Genomic DNA, 18,949 nt, shown 5'->3' with positions numbered 1-18,949 from the left:
GGAACTCTGCAGTTATTGAGTCAGCGGAGTGTTGGCGACTTTTATGCATTATGCGCCTCAGCACTCTGTGACCCTGCTCTGTAACTTTACGTGGTCTTCCACTCCGTGGCTGTGTTGCTGTTGTTCCTACACACTTCCCCTTTGCTATACTACCACTCACAGTTGATCGTGAAATATCTAGGAGGAAAAAAAATTCACAAACTAACTTTTTGCAACGGTGGCGTCTTATTACAGTACCACATTGAAATTCAGTGAGCTCTTTAGATCGACCCATTCTTTCACAAACGTTTGTAAAAGCGACTGCATTGCTAGATGCTGGATTTCACTGTGGCAGTGGGACTGAATGTAACACGTGAATGATTAAGAGGTGTGTCCCAATACTTTTCTACATATAGTGTATGTCCTTTATTCTGTATATTTTTTGTGAGCAATAGACAACTGGCTGGTTTCCATTTCTTGAGCTACACTGACAACTGGCTTGTTTCCATGTTACCGGAAATAAAAAGATGAAAATCTGTGAAATGCTAAATTAATACATTTCTCAATATAGTTACTTTAAAATTCCTGACCATTCCCTCACTGCTACTTGCCACTGTTCAAGTCCAATGCTTCATCTATGTTTACATAATGATGTGTCGCTCACAGCAGTGTAGTGACGTCACTTTGGTTGACAGGTTACTTGACCAGTCTCTGTTTGGAGTAAGATGCTCCTAATTTATTAAGAGGAGCATGCCTTTTAATAAAATAGGTGTGTGTTTGGCCGCCCGTTCACCAGAAAAAAAAATTTACTCCAGCTTTGCGCTGGAGTAGGTTTTTGCTATATTGAGCCAAGATAGCCCCACCCATCCAACTAAGCATGCCAAATTCTTTTTAAAGTGAAGGAGGCAGTGTAAAAACAAAAAAATCCCAAAAACATTTTGCAACCTTTCTACGCCATAAAACCGGTCAAGAAAGTTTCATGAATTCTATTTGTGTGTTTAATTCTTTGCAAGTCTTATACAGTTAATATGTGCATCACAGTTGTTTTCTAACTAGCTCCAATGAATAATATATTTACTGTAAGACTTGGGAACCTCCACCCTTCCAAAACGAAATTCAGCATTGTACGCAGCTTCTCCTGCTTTTTGCTTGAAATGTCTAGAAGAAAAGCATAGTGTCTGTAAGAAGTTATTAGCAAATATTTTCTGCATCAACGCATCTTAATATCCTCACTGAACGGAAGTCATTGGACACAACTGCAAACCTCTATGAACTGTAGAGAAATTTCCACAAAGAAAACAACCGAAATTAATATAAATTTTTAGTATATTTGAAGTAAAACAGAATTTTTATCCATACTAATATTTAAAATGTATAACTGAAAACTCGGCTTAGTTTAAGTTATGTGATCAGGTGACTTTTTCTTGACAAATGCCATATAAATAATATTATTTCCTCTTGAGATTATGTACTGTAATAGAAATGTAAAGTCAATTTTCATTTGTTTCTTTTACACCAGACATCCAGGATGATCAGGAGCGAGTGATAATGTACAAAACCTTAATTGATACACTTCCAGCACTGAACAAGACTACTCTGGCAGCTTTAATTGAACACCTTTACAGGTCAGTCTGCCCGTATGTGCAATGTGATTAGAGGAAGCAAAACTGATGAAAATGAATTCCTTGATGGTCTTTAATGGTTGCTATAACAATCATTTTCTTTTTTTGCATTCTGAAAATGTCACAGTATCAATGTTTTTTTTATAAACTTAAAAATAGAAAAAAAAATAAAAATAAATGTGAATTATGTGTTTAAAGTATCATAGGTATGTGTTAGATAGACATAATGTGCAATGCTGTAAGAAAATTTTTACTGAAAGTGTTAAGGTTACTGCATGCAACACTAAGCCCCTTCACCTTCCCATACATATTATTAACCCTTTCAGGACCGAGCTCATTTTGGCCTTCAGGACCAGCCCCATTTTTTCAAATCTGACGTGTCCATTTATGTGGTAATAACTCTGAAATGCTTTTGCCCATCCAAGCGATTCTGAGAATGTTTTTTTTGTGACATATTGTACTTCATGCTAGTGGAAAAATGTGGTCAATAAATTCATTGCTTATTTGTGAAAAACACCAATATGTAAAGATAAGGTTCAAAAATTATGATTTTTCAAATTTTAAATGTATCTGCTTGTAAAACAGATAATAATACCACGCAAAAGAGTTACTATTTTACATATTCCATATGTCTAATTTATATTTGCATTGTTTTTTGAACATTATTTTATTTTTCTAGGACGTTACAAGGCTTAGAACTTTAGCAGCAATTTCTTACATTTTCAAGAAAATGTCAAAAGGCTATTTTTCAAGGACCAGTTCCGTTCTGAATTGGCTTTGAGGGTCTTATGTACTAGATAGACCCAATAAATCACCCCATATTAAAAACGACACCCCTCAAAATATTCAAAACAGCATTTAGAAAGTTTCTTAACCCTTTTGGCGTTTCACAGGAATTCAAGCAAAGTAGAGGGGAAATTTTATTTTTTTTGCTGAAATTAATTTGTAATACATTTTCTTCTGTAACACAGAAGGTTTTACCAGAGAAATGCAACTCAATATTTATTGCCCAGATAGAAATATCCCACATGTGACCCTAGTGCGCTACTGGACTGAAACACAGGCCTCAGAAGCAAAGGAGCATCTAGTGGATTTTGGGGCCTCCTTTTTTAAAATATATTTTAGGCACCATGTCAGGTTTGAAGAGGTCTTGTGGGGCCAAAACAGTGGAAATCCCCCAAAAGTGAAACAGTTTTGAAAACTACACACCTGAAGTAATTTATCTAGGGGTATAGTTAGCATCTTGACCCCACAGGTATTTTGCTATATTTATTGGAGTTTGTCTGTGAAAGTGAAAATCTACTTTTTGTCTGAAAAAAATATAAAAAAAAATAATATTTGCAAGGAATAAAGAATTAAAAGCATCCCAAAACGTGTAAAGCTACTTCTCCTGATTTCGGCAATACCCCATATGTGGTACTAAACTACTGTTTGGACCCACAGCAGAGCTCCGAAGCGAAGGAGCGCCATTTGGATTTTGGAGCGCAAATTTTGCTGCAATAGTTTTCAGCGCCATGTCACGTTTGCAACACCCTGGAGGGACCAAAACAGTGGAAACCCCCCAAAAGTGACCTCATTTTGGAGATTACACCTATCAAGGATTTTTTCTAGGGGTATAGTTAGCATTTTTACCCCACAGTTTTTTTCCTTAATTTAGTGGAATTAGACCGTGAAAATGAAAATCTACTTTTTTCTGAAAAGACAGAAATGTTTAATTTTTACAATGAATAAAGGAGACAAAGCACCCCAAAATTTGTAATGCTATGTTCACATGGAGTTTTTTGATGAGTTTTTTTACGTGGAAACCGCGCCGCAAAACTCGTCAAAAACGGCCCGAAAATGCCTCGCATTTAGTTCAATGTGAGGCGGAGACGTCTTTTTCCCGCGAGCGGTAAAACCATCTTGTGGGAGAAAGAAGGCACATGCCCTATCTTCTGGTGTGTACGCCTCTGACCTCCCATTGACATCAATGGGAGGCAGAGAAAGCGTATATCGCAGCGTTTTATGCCCGCGGCGCGCAATGGCCGCGGGCGAAAAACGATGCCAAAATCGGCATGCAGGGAGAGGAAAATCTGCCTCAAACTTCCAAACGGAATTTTGAGGCAGAAATTCCGCCTGCAAAAAACTCTGTGTGAACATAGCTTAAAGCAATTTGTCCTGATTACAGCAATATGTGGTAATAAACTGCTATTTGGACACACGGCAGGACTCAGAAGGGACGGAACGATATTTGGCTTTTGAAGTTAAAATTTAGCTGGAATAGTTTTTGGGTGTCATGTTGCATTTGCAAAGCCCCCTGAGGTACCAAAACAGTGGAAACACCCCAAAACTGACCCCATTTTGGAAACTGCACCCCTTAAGGAATCTATCTAGGGGTATAATGAGCATTTAGACCCCACAGGTCTTTTGCAGAATTTATTAGAATTAGGCCGTGAAAATGAATATCAACATTTTTTCCACAAAAATGTTGCATTTTTTCATTTTCACAAAGGATAAAGGAGAAAAAGCACCCCAAAATTTAGAAAGCAATTTCTCCCAAGTACGGCAATACCCCACATGGTCAGAAATGCTTTTTTCAGTAGAAATTAATTAACCCTTTCAGGACTGATCAATTTTTTGCTTTTACATTTTAGTTTTTCCCTCCCCGCATTCCAAGGGCCATAACTTTTTTATTTTTCCATCAGTAGAGCAGTGTGAGGGCTTATTTTTTTGTGGGAGGAGTTGTAGTTTCTAGTGACACCATTTAAAGTACGATTTAATGTACTGGGAAATGGAAAATAAAATTATTTTCAGGCTGAAATTGGAAAAAGCTGTGTTTTTTGGGTTTCAATTTCACGGCTTTCACCGAGCGGTAAAAACAACAACTTAAATTTTTACTGAGACTTAATACAATTTCAGTGATACCAAATTTATACTGGTTTTTTTTTAAATGTTACTACTTAGGTGACCAAAAAACAGCGATTTTGGCGTTTTAAATTGTTTATTTTTAAAAAAATGGTATATTGTAATAGTTTGGACTTTTACGGATGCAGCAATACCAATTTTGTTTATTTTTTTATTTCTTGCATTACTTTAGAGGAAACATGGGAAAGGGGGATTTTTTGGACTTTGAATATATAATATATTTTTTTTCACTAATAATAACTTTTTTTTTATTTTTTATTTTTTTTTTACACATTTTATTAATGCCCCTAGGGGACTGGAACGAGCAATCATTAGATCGCTGGTACAATACACTGCAATACTAATGTATTGCAGTATAATGTCATTTTTACAGGCTCCTGTAACAGCTCGATCGCTGTTCCTGTCCGTTAGTCCCGGGTGTCAGCTGTAATACACAGCTGACACCTGCAGAATGTGGAGCGGGCGCAGCTCATGAGCCCGCTCCATATATAACCCCCCGCACCACGACATGCTATTAAGTCGTGGTGTGCGAAGGCGTTAATGCGCAGCGGATGGTGCAAAGTGAAAATTTACATTTTCCACTGATATGCCATTTTAATGCACAATATGTTGTTCCCAGTTTGTGCCACTGAAGACAAATACCTCATACAATGTTGAGCGGGTTCTCCCAGATATAAAATGTCATATATGTGGACGTAAACTGGTGTTTGGGCACGCTGTAGGGCTCAGAAAGGAGCGCCATTTGGCTTTTGGAGCGCAGATTTTGCTTGGTAATAGTTCTGTTTGGGCTTTTGCTGGTATTTCAGTTTATAATTTGGGGGTACATGTAAGCTGGGCAGAGTACAACAGGGCATAATAAATAATAATGCGGTAAATAAATAATAATTCATAGATATTTGGCCGGTGTCGCACTGATAAATTTTGCCCGATCTTATCCGCTTTTTGAACGCTCTGCAGAATTTATGTCGCAATTTTTTCACCGGTGCTGTGTGAGGAGTTATTTGTTGTGGAACAATCTGTAGTTTTCATTGGTACCATTTTAGGGTAAATGTGTTTTTTTTCCTATCACTTTTTATTAGATTTTTTTTGCATGCAAAGTGACCAAAAAACATAAATTCTGATAATGTTTTTTTCTTTTTTTTTTCCATAAATGGACACAGACGACAGGAGATTCTGGAGTGGAATCCCCGGTCACAGCATCGGCAACGCTGTGGATGGGGATTCCGCTTCAAGAGTTTCCCTTGATGTTACTGTCCATATATGGACAGAGAAATCAACCCGGAGCGCTCCAGGAGCGGTATCCCCGGACACACAGGCATTCCGTTCCTTCAGGGAGCTACAGTGGTGCAATCTACAGGAAGAGGGGGTGTTGCTATCTACAACGGGGCTGTGGGCTGTGTGGCACTTCCTATAAAGGGGCTGTGTGGCACTACCTACAAGGTGGCAGTGTGGCACTACCTACCGGTGGGCTGTGTTGCACTACCTACCAGGGGGCTGTGGGGCACTCCCTACCAGGGGGCTGTGTGGCACTCCCTACCAGGGTGCTGTGTTGCACTGCCTACCGGGGTGCTGTGTGGCACTACCTACAGGGGGCTGTGGGGCACTCTATACAGGGGGCTGTGTGGCACTATCTACAAGGGGGCTGTGTGGCATTACCTACAAGGGGGCTGTGTGGCCTTACCTTCAAGGGGGCTGTGTGGCACTACCTACAAGGGGGCTGTGTGGTACTACCTACCAAGGGGCTGTGTGGCACTACCTACCTGGGGGCTCTGTGGCACTCCCTACCAGGGTGCTGTGTGGCACTACCTACAGGGGACTGTGTGGCACTACCTACAGGGGGCTGTGCGGCACTATCTACAAGGGGTCTGTGTGGCACTATCTACAAGGCGGCTGTGTGGTGCTTTCTACAAGGGGCTGTGTGGCACTATCTACAGGGGGAATCTGTGTGTGGTGGGCTGATGGTCATTTTACTCTGGGTGAGGGGCTGATGGTTATTTTACTGTGAGTGGGGGGCTGATGGTCTTCGAGTGGTTTCCACCTCTGACCTCTAATTGAAATTAATAGGAGGCAGAAAATGCCTGTGGCACCCATTATATTGCGCCTTTTGCATTAGCTTCAACGGCTTAAAAAAAACGCTCAAGAAAAGGTCAATCAACGCTGTCCATACAAAAAAATGCTGTGTGGACAGAGACTAACAGTGCAGAGCTTGTTTTTAGCCATTTTCTGTCTTTCTCCAAACAATTTTTGGTAGGGGTGCCCTGAGGAAATGTTATTTTTCCAGTGCTGCCTCGAGTCCGAAAAGGTTGGGAAACTCTGTACTAGGCTACAGGATCACGCCGGGCCTATGCAAGGATCCCGTTGTGGAGCAGCTCAGTTCGTGGTGGAAACGGGGAATTTTTTTTTTAATGATGGGGGTGGAGCGCCGAAAGATCATTTTGCACGGGGCACCATCTATCCTAAGGCCAGCCCTGATTGTAACACAAACAGATATTACCAGTAGGATACATCATGGCTAAGAGTAATGTTAACTTCTGTAGTGCCTTACTACCTGCAATTCTATTACAAATAATGTAGCAATTCATAATGATAATTCTGGAAAGAAAATCTGAATGGCAAATGTAAAATATAAAGATCAAGATAGAAAGTGGAGGTTCACAAAAATCAACTTTTAGAAGCAAAAAACCCTAATGTCCTACTCTACTTCTTTGAGTACAATGGAAAAAAAAGGCTAAGCTATCTGTAGGGTTCTCTTGATATCACTAGGTAAACAGGGTAAAAGTCCAGAATAGGCTTTTTTTTGTACAGCATCTTTCTTTATCTTAGAATTTTTAGGTTTGCCATGTATGCATCTGGTCCCAGGACTGTGCATAAAAAAAAACCAGAGCTACTACTGGTCCTAAGAATATTGCTGGATCATGACCATGCAAGTTTCTTACACTGTCAATGAATATTAGATTATATTTGACAGATCCCTCAGTTTTTAAAAGCATCTTCCAAAAATTTAATGGTCAAGGAGGAGTAAAAATGTTGCACCTATGCAAACGTGAATATGTTCAATCTGGGATGTAATGATTTTAAAGTGGTTTTCAGGATACAAAAAAATGGTCTGTTTTTTTTTTTCTAGAAACAATGCCACTTTTGCAATTTCTTCACACTTATTCAAGTAATAGGGCTGAGCTGCAATACCAGACACAGCCCCTAACCAAGAGTGGCACTGCTTCTGAAAAAAATCAGATCCTTTTACCCGATCCTGGAAAGTTGTCAATAAATAATGGCCAGCTAGTATATTATTTGATCTCATACAATGTTCGAGAATTGCTATACATATTTCTAAGACATATACCACAAAGAAACAATTAAGAGCCTTTGACGCCAATGTATATATATATATATATATATATATATAAAAGTGTTTTCATTTTTATTACACAAACACCATAAATAGTTAAAATAACATAAAGAGACGACTCTAGTATAATAAGCGGAGACCGCACCAAATACTGTTACTACCTATAGTTTAGGGATAGCCATATAAATACTTAGGTAGACATTTATTTCCAAATCGTCATAGCACTAATACACCATCTCTCAGAAACAAAGACAATATCTCCATAGGTAGGAGGTTGTAAGCAAGAGAAGGTGCAGTACATATAATAGTACATATAATGGTGACTTGAACAAGAATGACTGTTAGGTCACAAGCTTACCCATAGGTAGAGTCAATAAGTGAAGAAAGGTAGTGTCCGCTCCGCTGCATAGACCCCGACGCGCGTTTCGCCACGTGTGCTTCCTCAGGGGGATGTATACTGAGTATACTGTATATTTCTAAGAATATTAAAAGCTCATGCACACAGACATATTACGAGTTAGTTTTATATGGAGCCATTATAGAGCTGTCCTAGAGGTGCATGATCTTACCTTTTATTCATTTTTTTTTTTTTTTATGATTTTACTTCTGTTGAACATAGGTTCTTACTTTTATTAAGCACAATACAAATGTTACTGGTAGAAATGACCATTATTTTAATGAAAGTATTACATCGAAGTACATTTGCCTGATCATGTGGTCTAGATTTTCTAAGAATACCTGCTGATTTGCAACCATTAGTAGACATACAAATGTGTCTTTTCTCACAGGAGAATTCAAATGACAGTAATTAGGAAGAATAATGACATCATCAGGAGATTATATTCTAACTGGGACTTCCACACTCATTACTGTTTTCTAAGTCTTGTGTATTTTAAAACAAAAAGTTGGTGACAAATCTGCCAGCTCTTTACTTGAGTCACTAATGCCCCCAAACTATGTTTTTTTTTAATTTTCTTATTCACAGGATGAGCTGAATACTTCACTGAACAGAATATGATGCACACAGACGAATATAGACAGAATAGTCCCATTTCTTCATGTTTTTTTTAAGACCATGCTTTCTTATTGCAGTGCTTCTGAGACCATAACATATTGCCACAATCAGCTCTAGTGAACCCACACACAAACTATTACATCTTGTACTTTTTCTAATAGAATATGATTATTTAACTCGTGGATACTGCACTACATGGCAGGTTTACCTGCAATCCTATGTAAAACATACAACACATCATGGTATTTCTATGAGCTGTACCATATGACAAACTCACTATTACACCCTAAACAAAATATAAATAAAAAATAAGGTCCCAGTAGGCAGCAGGTACATTTAAATTGCCTATTAGGATTTGCCTATTAGCAATAAACACTATTTAATGCTCTACTAAACTTAATTAACTAGATTTATTTAGAAGTAATCTTCGACTTCTAAAAGATTATATTCTTTATTAAAGGCACTTAAATAAACACTATAAAAAAAAACACAACATTTTCTGTGATTGAGACCCTGCTTATGTGTAAAGCATTCAATCTCTGCTTGCCAGCAGTAGAAGAAGTGTATTCAGCAGCAAGCACTACCTACACTTTTAAAGTGGTGGTGGGGGGGGGGGGTGCGCAGATCGCTACCCCAACAGACATAACACAAAACTTATAGTGTGGTTAAAAACACTTAACAAAGACCCCCCGACATGTTTCGACAAGAAGACTTCTTTATGGGTATATGGGGCAATGATTCTTTATTATGTCTTTTGGGGTAACAATTTGCAGTGAATTAATGTTCCCTTTGGCAACGCTTACCGCCATTATCAGCAGGAAACAGGCATTATTTTGAGCAGCCTGTATTTTCGGAATTGAATGAGCAGAGATGGACTTTCATGGAGGTCATGACCTTGCAAATGTATGATTTATAAAATCATACATTTCATCTAAATGCTAAAAATGGCCAATATTCTTTCAAAATCCACTCATTTAGCACCTTCTTTTCCTCAGTATTGCTAACGTTTGGGCTTGTATAAGGATTATTATTCTCGTTTTTATGGGGAATTACAACACATTGAATATGTCACTTTTCTCCTATTGATTTAGAAATGTGTCTGCTGTGGTTTGCAAAGCAGATTATAAAAAGTGCAATGCCTATGGAATGAAAATGTGGATAACAAAAATCATACATGTTTAGACTAGAAATAAATGTGCTGGTGTAGTCAACTGTACATTATCTCTGCAAAATGCTATCTCTGCTGCTTCCACAGCAACATAATGTTACTCTAGATACCGATGTTCTGTTAAAGGGTGAGGTAATGTAGATCAGCAAAATCCGTAAGTAAACATTGACTCTCGGGATTTCTCTTCCAGACTCTTTTCCTTGACATTTTCACAGAAAATTGTTCTACTAGAGAACTAGTATCCATTTTAACTAAAAAGTACAAACATTAAGTAAAACAATGCAAATTTTGAACAGAATTCTATCAAACTTTAATTGGGGTAATAGTGGATCTATAAATATTTAATGTATAAATCCAGTAAAATTCTTTACATTGCACGTACATATATTCAGTGAAATAGAACTGAACCATCATTAACCTACAATACCTTTGACACTTATTTTGAATGTTCTTCATAACAAATTGGCAGAGAGCCTCAATTACTATATTAAGTGATTTATATAAGGAAATTATTTAACAGGCAATATATTATATGTAGAAAAAAAAATATGCCAACATATATTGTACAATATTCAATGGCTCATCTCCTCCTACCCCTCCCTGCACAGTGACCTCTGCACATGTCACAGAGCATGCTTACAGCACTCTCCAATAGACGTTATAAGGTCATTTTCTAACTTAATTTCCTTATGTTGATGTGCCTGCTGTACAGCATATATTGTATCTGTAGGTGCTGTTACAATTCAGGCATGATGGTCGTCCATTTCAACATGTAAAGAAAATTGCACAAAAACATTTAGAATCAGAAAATAGAAACAAACTAGAAGAATAGGTTTCACTATATATGTTTCATTAGTAAAAGAAAAGCAATAAAGTGATACATTTCAATTTAGAAGCTCATATAAAATCATGGGCAATTACATGGAGTTGGTTCTCCCTTTGCTGCTATAGCAGCCTCCACTCTTCTCAGGGGTACTTGCACTCGTTTTCAAAAAGTGTCTGTGAGGATTCATCTGCCCCATTACATTAGTGAGCTCAGTCAACCAATTATTCCCAAATGTGTTCAACGTAACAAATCACGTTATGGACGAATATTGTGTGCAGAGGCATTGTTATTCTGAAGCAAAAAAATGACTTTTCACCAAGTTTTGCCGAAAAGTTAAAAACATAGAATTCTCTATGATGTCATACTATGCTATAGTATTGATATTTCCTTTCACTGAATCTAAGGGAGTTAACCCCTTTAGGACGCAGCCTGTTTTGACCTTGTGGCACAGCCGATTTTACCTATCGCTATACAAGCGATTCTGAGACTGTCTTCTCGTGACATATTGTACTTTATATAAACATGTAGAAATTATCGAGGCACTCACCCGACTTGCAACACGGTTGCTTTATTCAGAAAAATCTCGGTCAGGATGTGGAATTGCCTACGGCCGTTTCACGTGCGTACACGCTTTCTCAAGGCCCTGACCATCCTGACCGAGATCTTTCTGAATAAAGCAACCATGTTGCAAGTCCGGTGAGTGCCTCGATAATTTCTACATGTTTATATCAAGTTGGTTGTGCTATACCATTCGATGAGCAACTCCGGGGCAACTTGTCTGCAATAATCCATAAAGGAAAAAAGCCATTTGATATACTCCTACCCTTTCAGTGCCGGTTCAGCAGTGCCAGCCTTTTCCTTCTTTCCATTTATATTGTACTTTATGTTAGTGAAAAAATTTGGTCGACAAATTTTATATTTATTTGGGAAAAAAACACCAGAATTTAGAGGAAATTTGCAAAAAAATAGCATTTTTCGACATTTTTATGTATTTGCTTGTAAAACAGATAGTAAGACTACACAAAATAGTTACTAGTTAAGATTTCCCATATGTCTACTTTATGTTTGCATAATTTTAACATCCTTTTACTTTTCTAGGACGTTACGTTTAGAACTTTAGCAGCAGTTTCTCACATTTTAACCGGTTAAGGACTAGGCTGTTTTACAGCTAAATGACCAGAGCAAATTTCACAATTTTGCTATGCGCTTCTTTAGATGACTATAACTCAGCAGGTGAATAAAGTTCATCTTTGAATTTTACACTCTTTTTAAAGGACAGATAGGGCTTTGTTTTAGTGGCATTTGTCAGTATATATCATTTTTTTTTCTTTCTCTAAAGTGGGCAAAATTGGAAAAAAATCCAAGAATTTAACAATTGCGTCGGTTTATGCTAGCATTTTTCACACACGGTATGGACCACGGCCAAAATTCATCTTCTTTCACGTTCTTCCACTTCTCCCGTGCATGGGGATACCAAATATGTGTGCCTTATTCGCTGTGCGGGCATGTGCCAGGGCTTGGCATAAAAGGAGGCTTTTTGGCCTTTTCGGTCCAGGAATTTTGCATTTGATTTTATAGCCGTATACTGTTTTCTGGGGGGCCTAATGCTGCTGAAACATTAGAAACACCCCATACATTACTTCATTCACACAAGTAGACCCCACAAGGTTTCCTTCAAGGGGTTTATCATATTTTTAGCAAGTCCAGTTTTCTTCTGAAAGTTTCTTGAATAAGATGGAACAAAATAAAATCAGCACTTTTTTAGCAAATGCGTCAGTTTAGGCTAGTATTTTTCACACACGATATAGACCACGGCCAAAATTCATCTCCTTTCACGTTCTTCCACTTCTCCCGTGCATGGGGATACCAAATATGTGTGCCTTATTCGCTGTGCGGGCATGTGCCAGGGCTTGGCATAAAAGGAGGCTTTTTGGCCTTTTCGGTCCAGGAATTTTGCATTTGATTTTATAGCCGTATACTGTATTCTGGGGGGCCTAATGCTGCTGAAACATTAGAAACACCCCATAAATGACTTCATTCACACAAGTAGACCCCACAAGGTTTCCTTCAAGGGGTTTATCATATTTTTAGCAAGTCCAGTTTTCTTCTGAAAGTTTCTTGAATAAGATGGAACAAAATAAAATCAGCACTTTTTTAGCAAATGCGTCAGTTTAGGCTAGTATTTTTCACACACGGTATAGACCACGGCCAAAATTCATCTCCTTTCACGTTCTTCCACTTCTCCCGTGCATGGGGATACCAAATATGTGTGCCTTATTCGCTGTGCGGGCATGTGCCAGGGCTTGGCATAAAAGGAGGCTTTTTGGCCTTTTCGGTCCAGGAATTTTGCATTTGATTTTAGAGCCGCATACTGTTTTCTGGGGGGCCTAATGCTGCTGAAACATTAGAAACACCCCATAAATGACTTCATTCACACAAGTAGACCCCACAAGGTTTCCTTCAAGGGGTTTATAATATTTTTAGCAAGTCCAGTTTTCTTCTGAAAGTTTCTTGAATAAGATGGAACAAAATAAAATCAGCACTTTTTTAGCAAATGTGTCAGTTTAGGCTAGTATTTTTCACACACGGTATAGACCACGGTCAAAATTAATCTCCGTTCACATTCTGCCACTTCTCCCGTGCACGGGGATACCAAATATGTGGCCTTATTTATCACATAGAGATGTAGGAGGGCGGAGGATAGAAGAAGATTATTTCACAAATCGCTTTTTTTCAAAGCTGGTTTTACAAAACTCAACAGAGTTTCTATAACACTTCCAAAATATCTGCTATTGAAGCAGAAATCTCAAAATATTCATCTAGGGGTATAATGGGAATTTATTTTTTGGGGTTTTCTAAAATAAGAAATTGCAGGTTTATGCAAATGGAGCTCTCCAGCAGATGAACTTTAGAAAACATCAAACATGACATCCACCCCCCACCCATTCCCTCCCTCACCCTTGGAGTAAAATCAGGGGAAAAATAAAAACGTAATGTAGGGCAAATATATTTTCAACAAATTAACTAAAATCTAATAATTCAGAACAGTGTGGTATTTTTTAAAACATGGCTCAATGCACAGGCCTGGTTGTGAGGGACATGAGGGACAGAAATATCGGGAATCTTTGCGGTGCCCGTCTTTTCTGCAGACGCGGCACTTTTTCTGGGGGTTGCTTCTGGTTGCTGTTGGGGGAATCCGACTGATGAAGTGTCTTTCAGTCAGTCGCGTGACATCCTCAGACTGGGGGCATTCTCGGGTGTCCTGAACATCAAAAATGAGGCCTTCAATAATTTTTTCCTGGAAATCCAGGTATGTGTCTCTGCCTCTGTTTTTTTTATAGAGCACAAATGAGTTGTGGATGGCCACCTGTAACAAATAAATGGCCACCTTTTTGTACCAGGTTTTAGTTTTGCGTTTTACTAAATAGGGCTGTAAAACCTGGTCGCTTAAATCCACCCCCCCCCATGTACTTGTTATATTCGGACACGCTCACTGGTTTGTGCTTGTCCGATGTTGCCCCTCTTTCCCTCACTGCCACTGTTCCTGCGGTATGAATCGTGCTTAGCACATACACATCTTTGCGATCCCTGAACTTGACCGCCAGCAATTCTTCAGATGCATAAGCACAGGAGTCCCCCTTTACCATGCGCTTCCCCACTAATTGCTGTGGAAAACCAATTCGGTTTTTGCGCATGGTACCACATGCCCCAGTCCTTGCAGCATGCAAATGCCTAAACAGGGGCACACTGGAATAAAAATTATCACAGTACAGGTGGTACCCCTTGTGAAGCAGAGGCTGCATTATCTCCCACACGATCTTACTGCTGGTGGAAAGATCAGGGGGGCATCCAGGAACATTTATTGTGCGGTCCCGCCCTTCATAAATCCTGAAGGCGGTGGTATATCCTGACCCGCTTTCACACAATTTGTAGAGCTTAACGCCATATCTTGCCCTTTTGGAAGGTAGATATTGGCGAAAGCTAAGTCTGCCATGAAAGTTGAGGAGGGATTCGTCCACACTTATATTCTGCTCAGGGGTGTAGAGTTGCAGAAATAAATTATTCAGGGAATTTATTAGCGGTCTTATTTTGAGCAACCGATCCCGGTTTGCATCGGTACTTGGGGGGGCCTGTGCGTTGTCATTGAAGTGGAGGAACCTCATTATTGTCTCATAACGAGACCTGGGCATTACTGCAGAATATACTGGGGTGGCTTGGGCGGGTCTTGTTGACCAGTAAGACCTAATGGAGGGCTTTTTGACAATACCCATATTTAGGGTGAGCCCCAAAAAATTTTTTAATTCCTGCAAATTGGTGGGCGTCCAATCTCTGGCATGGGTGGATGAAGGTTTCTGCCTTATATATTGCGTGGCATATAAATTTGTTTCGTGGACAATCTGATTTAGGATGTCGTCCGTTATAAATAAATGGAAGTAATCCATTTGGACAAAATTTGTATTGTCCACGGTTATGCCAGGAGTGGCCGTAAATCCGTGGATTCTAGGCCCAAAAGATGGGGCAGGTGCCCATACAAGAGCCTGGACTGGAGGGACCAGGCTGTCCCGTGCTACAGCGCTACTTGGCCCTGCGCTTTCATGTTCTGCAGTTTCGACTGCATCAGGGACAACGTCCCCTGAAGATGAACCTGAAGTGACGCTGTCATCGTCACTACCTAAAACAGGTTCCATCTCGGACGCCATCTCTGATGCGGTCTCCGACTCAGACCACAGCATGGCGTATGCCTCCTCGGCGCTAAACAACTTCCTCGCCATAACGTAACTAACACTAACACTAACTAAACAAATTTTTATTTTTTTTATTTTTTTTATAAAACACACAAACTAACTGCTATATATATCTACACTACCGCTAACAAAAAAATAAACCGCTATTGCTATATATATTATATATATGTGGATATATATATAATTATATACTCCCTACCTGCCTATTCTAATAGAATAAAAGAAAGAAAGGTAGATAGATAGAAAAAAAGATAGATGGATAGATAGATTGTATAGATAGATAGAAATCTATCTATACAGAGAATGTTTTAGAGTGTAACTGTATTTTTTTGTAACTGTAACTGTAATCTTCTGGCAGCAATTCTCCCGAGTCTCTTCTTCTCCTCAAACTGAAACAATGTTTGAGGAGAAGAAAAGAGGCAGGAGATTTACTGCCAGAAAAGTCAAAATAAAACAAATGTGGTCGCTGTGATAGGTTTTCACAGCGACCACATGATCAGGGACCATCAGATTGGTCCCTGATACTCTGCCCAGTGCCCAGAGCTGTTGGTAACAGCGTGGGCACAGGGCTGTGTGCACGCGATCGCGTGCACACTGTTTTATAAGCAGGAATGCATGTGATCGCTGTGATTGGTTGTCACAGCGACCACATGTTCAGGGACCATCAGATTGGTCCCTGATACTCTGCCCAGTGCCCAGAGCTGTTGGTAACAGCGAGGGCACAGGGCTGTGTGCACGCGATCGCGTGCACACTGTTTTCTATGCAGAAATGCATGTGATCGCTGTGATTGGTTGTCACAGCGATCACATGTTCAGGGGTCAAAAGATTGACCCCTGACATTCTGCCCAGTGCCCATGGCTGTTAGCAACAGCCAGGGCATAGAGCTGTGTGCACGCGATCGCGCGTGCACAGTCTCTGAAGTGCGGCCGTATATATACTATACGCCGGACTTTAGAGACCCTGACCGCTGGCCGTATATTTACGGCCAGCGGTCGGGAACCTGTTAAAGAAAATTACAAACGGCTATTTTTTCAGGGACCAGTTCAGTTCTGAAGTGACTTTAAGGGCCTTATATATTAGAAAGTCCACATGAATCACCCCTTTTTAAAAACTGCACCCCTCAAAGTATTCAAAACAGCATTCACAAAGTCTCTTAACCCTTTAGGTGTTTCACAGGAATTAAAGCAGTGTAGAGGTGAAATTTTAGAATTTCATTTTTTTTGCAGAAATTCATTTGTAAGAAAAAAACTCTGTAACACAGAAGGTTTTACCAGAGAAACGCAACTCAATATGTATTGCCCAGATTCTGCAGATTTTAGAAATATCTCACATGTGGCTCTAGTGTGCTAATGGACTGAAACACAGGCCTCAGAAGCAAAGGAGCACTTAGTGCATTTTGGGGCCTCCTTTTTTTTTTAGAATATATTTCAGGCACCATGTCAGGTTTGAAAAGGTCTTGTGGTGCCAAAACAGTAAAAATGTCCCATAAATGACCCCATTTTCGAAACCACACCCCTCAAGGAATTTATCTAGGGGTATAGTTAGCATTTTGACCCCTTACTTTTTTTGTTAAATTAATTTGATTTAGTCTGTGAAGATGAAAATCGACTTTTTTTCTGAAAAAACATAGAATTTTTACAAGGCATAAAGGTGTGGAAAAAAACCCAACATTTGTAAAACAATTTCTCCTGATTACGGAAATACCCCATATGTGGTAATAAACTGCTGTATGGACCCAAGACAGGGCCCAGAAAGGAAGGAGCACCATTTGGATTTTTGAGTGCAGATTTTGCTGGAATGGTCGTGTTTGCAATGCCCTGGAGGGACCAAAACAGTAAAAATCCCCCAAAAGTGACCCCATTTTGGAAACTACACCCCTCAAGGAATATTTCTAGCAGTATAGTTAGAATTTTGACCCTACATGTTTTTCGCAGAATTTAGTGGAAATAGACTGTGAAGATAAAAATCGACTTTTTTTGGAAAAAAAACATTGCATTTTTTAGTTTTTACAAGAAATAAAGGAGAAAAAGCACCCCAACATTTGCAAAGCAATTGCGCCAATTACGGCAATACCACATATGTGGTAATAAACTGCTGTTTGGACAGGGCTCAGAAGAGAAGGAGCACCATTTGGAGCACAGATTTTGCTGGAATGGTTTCCAGGTGCTATGTTGCATTTGCAGAGCTCCTGAGGTACCAGTTCAGTGAAGTGGCCCCATTTTGGAAACTGCACCCCTCAAAGATTTTATTTAGAAGTGTGATCACTTTTATGATCCCATAGGTTTTGTTTTTTTGCTGAGTTTAGTGGAAATCTGGCATTAAAAATAAAATGTTACATTTTTCACAAATGCATCCTTCAGACACCACATGTAAGTGAAGGACAGCAACTCAATATTTATTGGGGTATTTCTTCTGAGTTCAGAAATACCCCCAAAGTGGTCTAAATATGTTGTCTGGACACATAGCAATGCCTGGAAGTGAAGGAGCACCACAAGGATTTTGTGTCCTAATTTTTACTTGGATGATTTTTAGCCACAAGCATAGGCCTAAAAAATTGTGTAGATCATACACATTTGCTATAGTATTAGATATTATTCTAGGGGTATAATGAGGGTTTTTAGTTTTGTTATACGTATTTTTTGTGTGTCCAATTTAAAAAATGGGTAATAGACCAGAATGATAAAGGGAGGGGTGGGGGTTTCAAAAGTATGCATTTTTTTAATCCAGGGAGGTGTGGAAGATGCGGAAGCAGTCCTTCATACAAAATCTGGGTTTTGATGGACAGGTGTTGTACTGATATATGGTATCCTTACGGATATCCCTTTTTACACAGACACAGCACCTTTTTTGTGCCCTGCGTTTTTTGGGTGTTGCAGGCACTTCACTTGGAAAGTGCTGCCCAGGAACGATACGGCAAGAACTACTTGAAGCAGCAGAAGTTTCCCCCACTTTGTCTCCAAGCAGCAAAAATGTTATAATTTTTTCTTGGTACTCCAAGTAGGTACCCCGGTGGCCAACTTTACGGAAATGAAAAATGAATTGCACAGTGCCATCTCCACAAAGTACACTGCTAATTTCTTGTACCAAATTTTGCTTTTTCGCATAGCTCTATATGGTTTTAACTCCTGGTCACTCAGGTCAACCCCCCCATTAATTTATTATATGCTTGTATGCCTATAGGCTTCATTGTGGACGTTATGAATCCACGTGTGGGGACAGGAGAGCAGCTGGCGTCATCCATAGATGTCAGCATGCATAGATCTTTTTTATCCCGGTATTTCAGACACATCTTGCAGCTTCTCCAATTTGCAGGGATTGGCCGATAAGGGTCTTGGGAAGG

The 18,949-nt window shown here is 39.4% G+C and overlaps 1 protein-coding gene across 2 annotated transcripts in view; it reads left to right on the top strand.

Moving 5' to 3' along the window:
- The window catches only part of ARAP2 (ArfGAP with RhoGAP domain, ankyrin repeat and PH domain 2), a 325,755-nt gene that overhangs the window by 215,367 nt on the left and 91,439 nt on the right, over positions 1–18,949 (top strand). For both annotated transcript variants that reach the window (XM_075858963.1, XM_075858955.1), the window contains exon 22: positions 1,499–1,604. In XM_075858963.1, the coding sequence (XP_075715078.1) occupies positions 1,499–1,604 (106 nt within the window). The remainder of the gene's footprint in view (positions 1–1,498; positions 1,605–18,949) is intronic.

This window comes from Rhinoderma darwinii, chromosome 1 (assembly GCF_050947455.1).
Source record: "Rhinoderma darwinii isolate aRhiDar2 chromosome 1, aRhiDar2.hap1, whole genome shotgun sequence".
Classification (NCBI taxonomy): domain Eukaryota; kingdom Metazoa; phylum Chordata; class Amphibia; order Anura; family Rhinodermatidae; genus Rhinoderma; species Rhinoderma darwinii.
The sequence above is the reverse complement of the archived record's forward strand: the minus strand, read 5'-3'. Positions and strand labels throughout refer to the sequence as shown.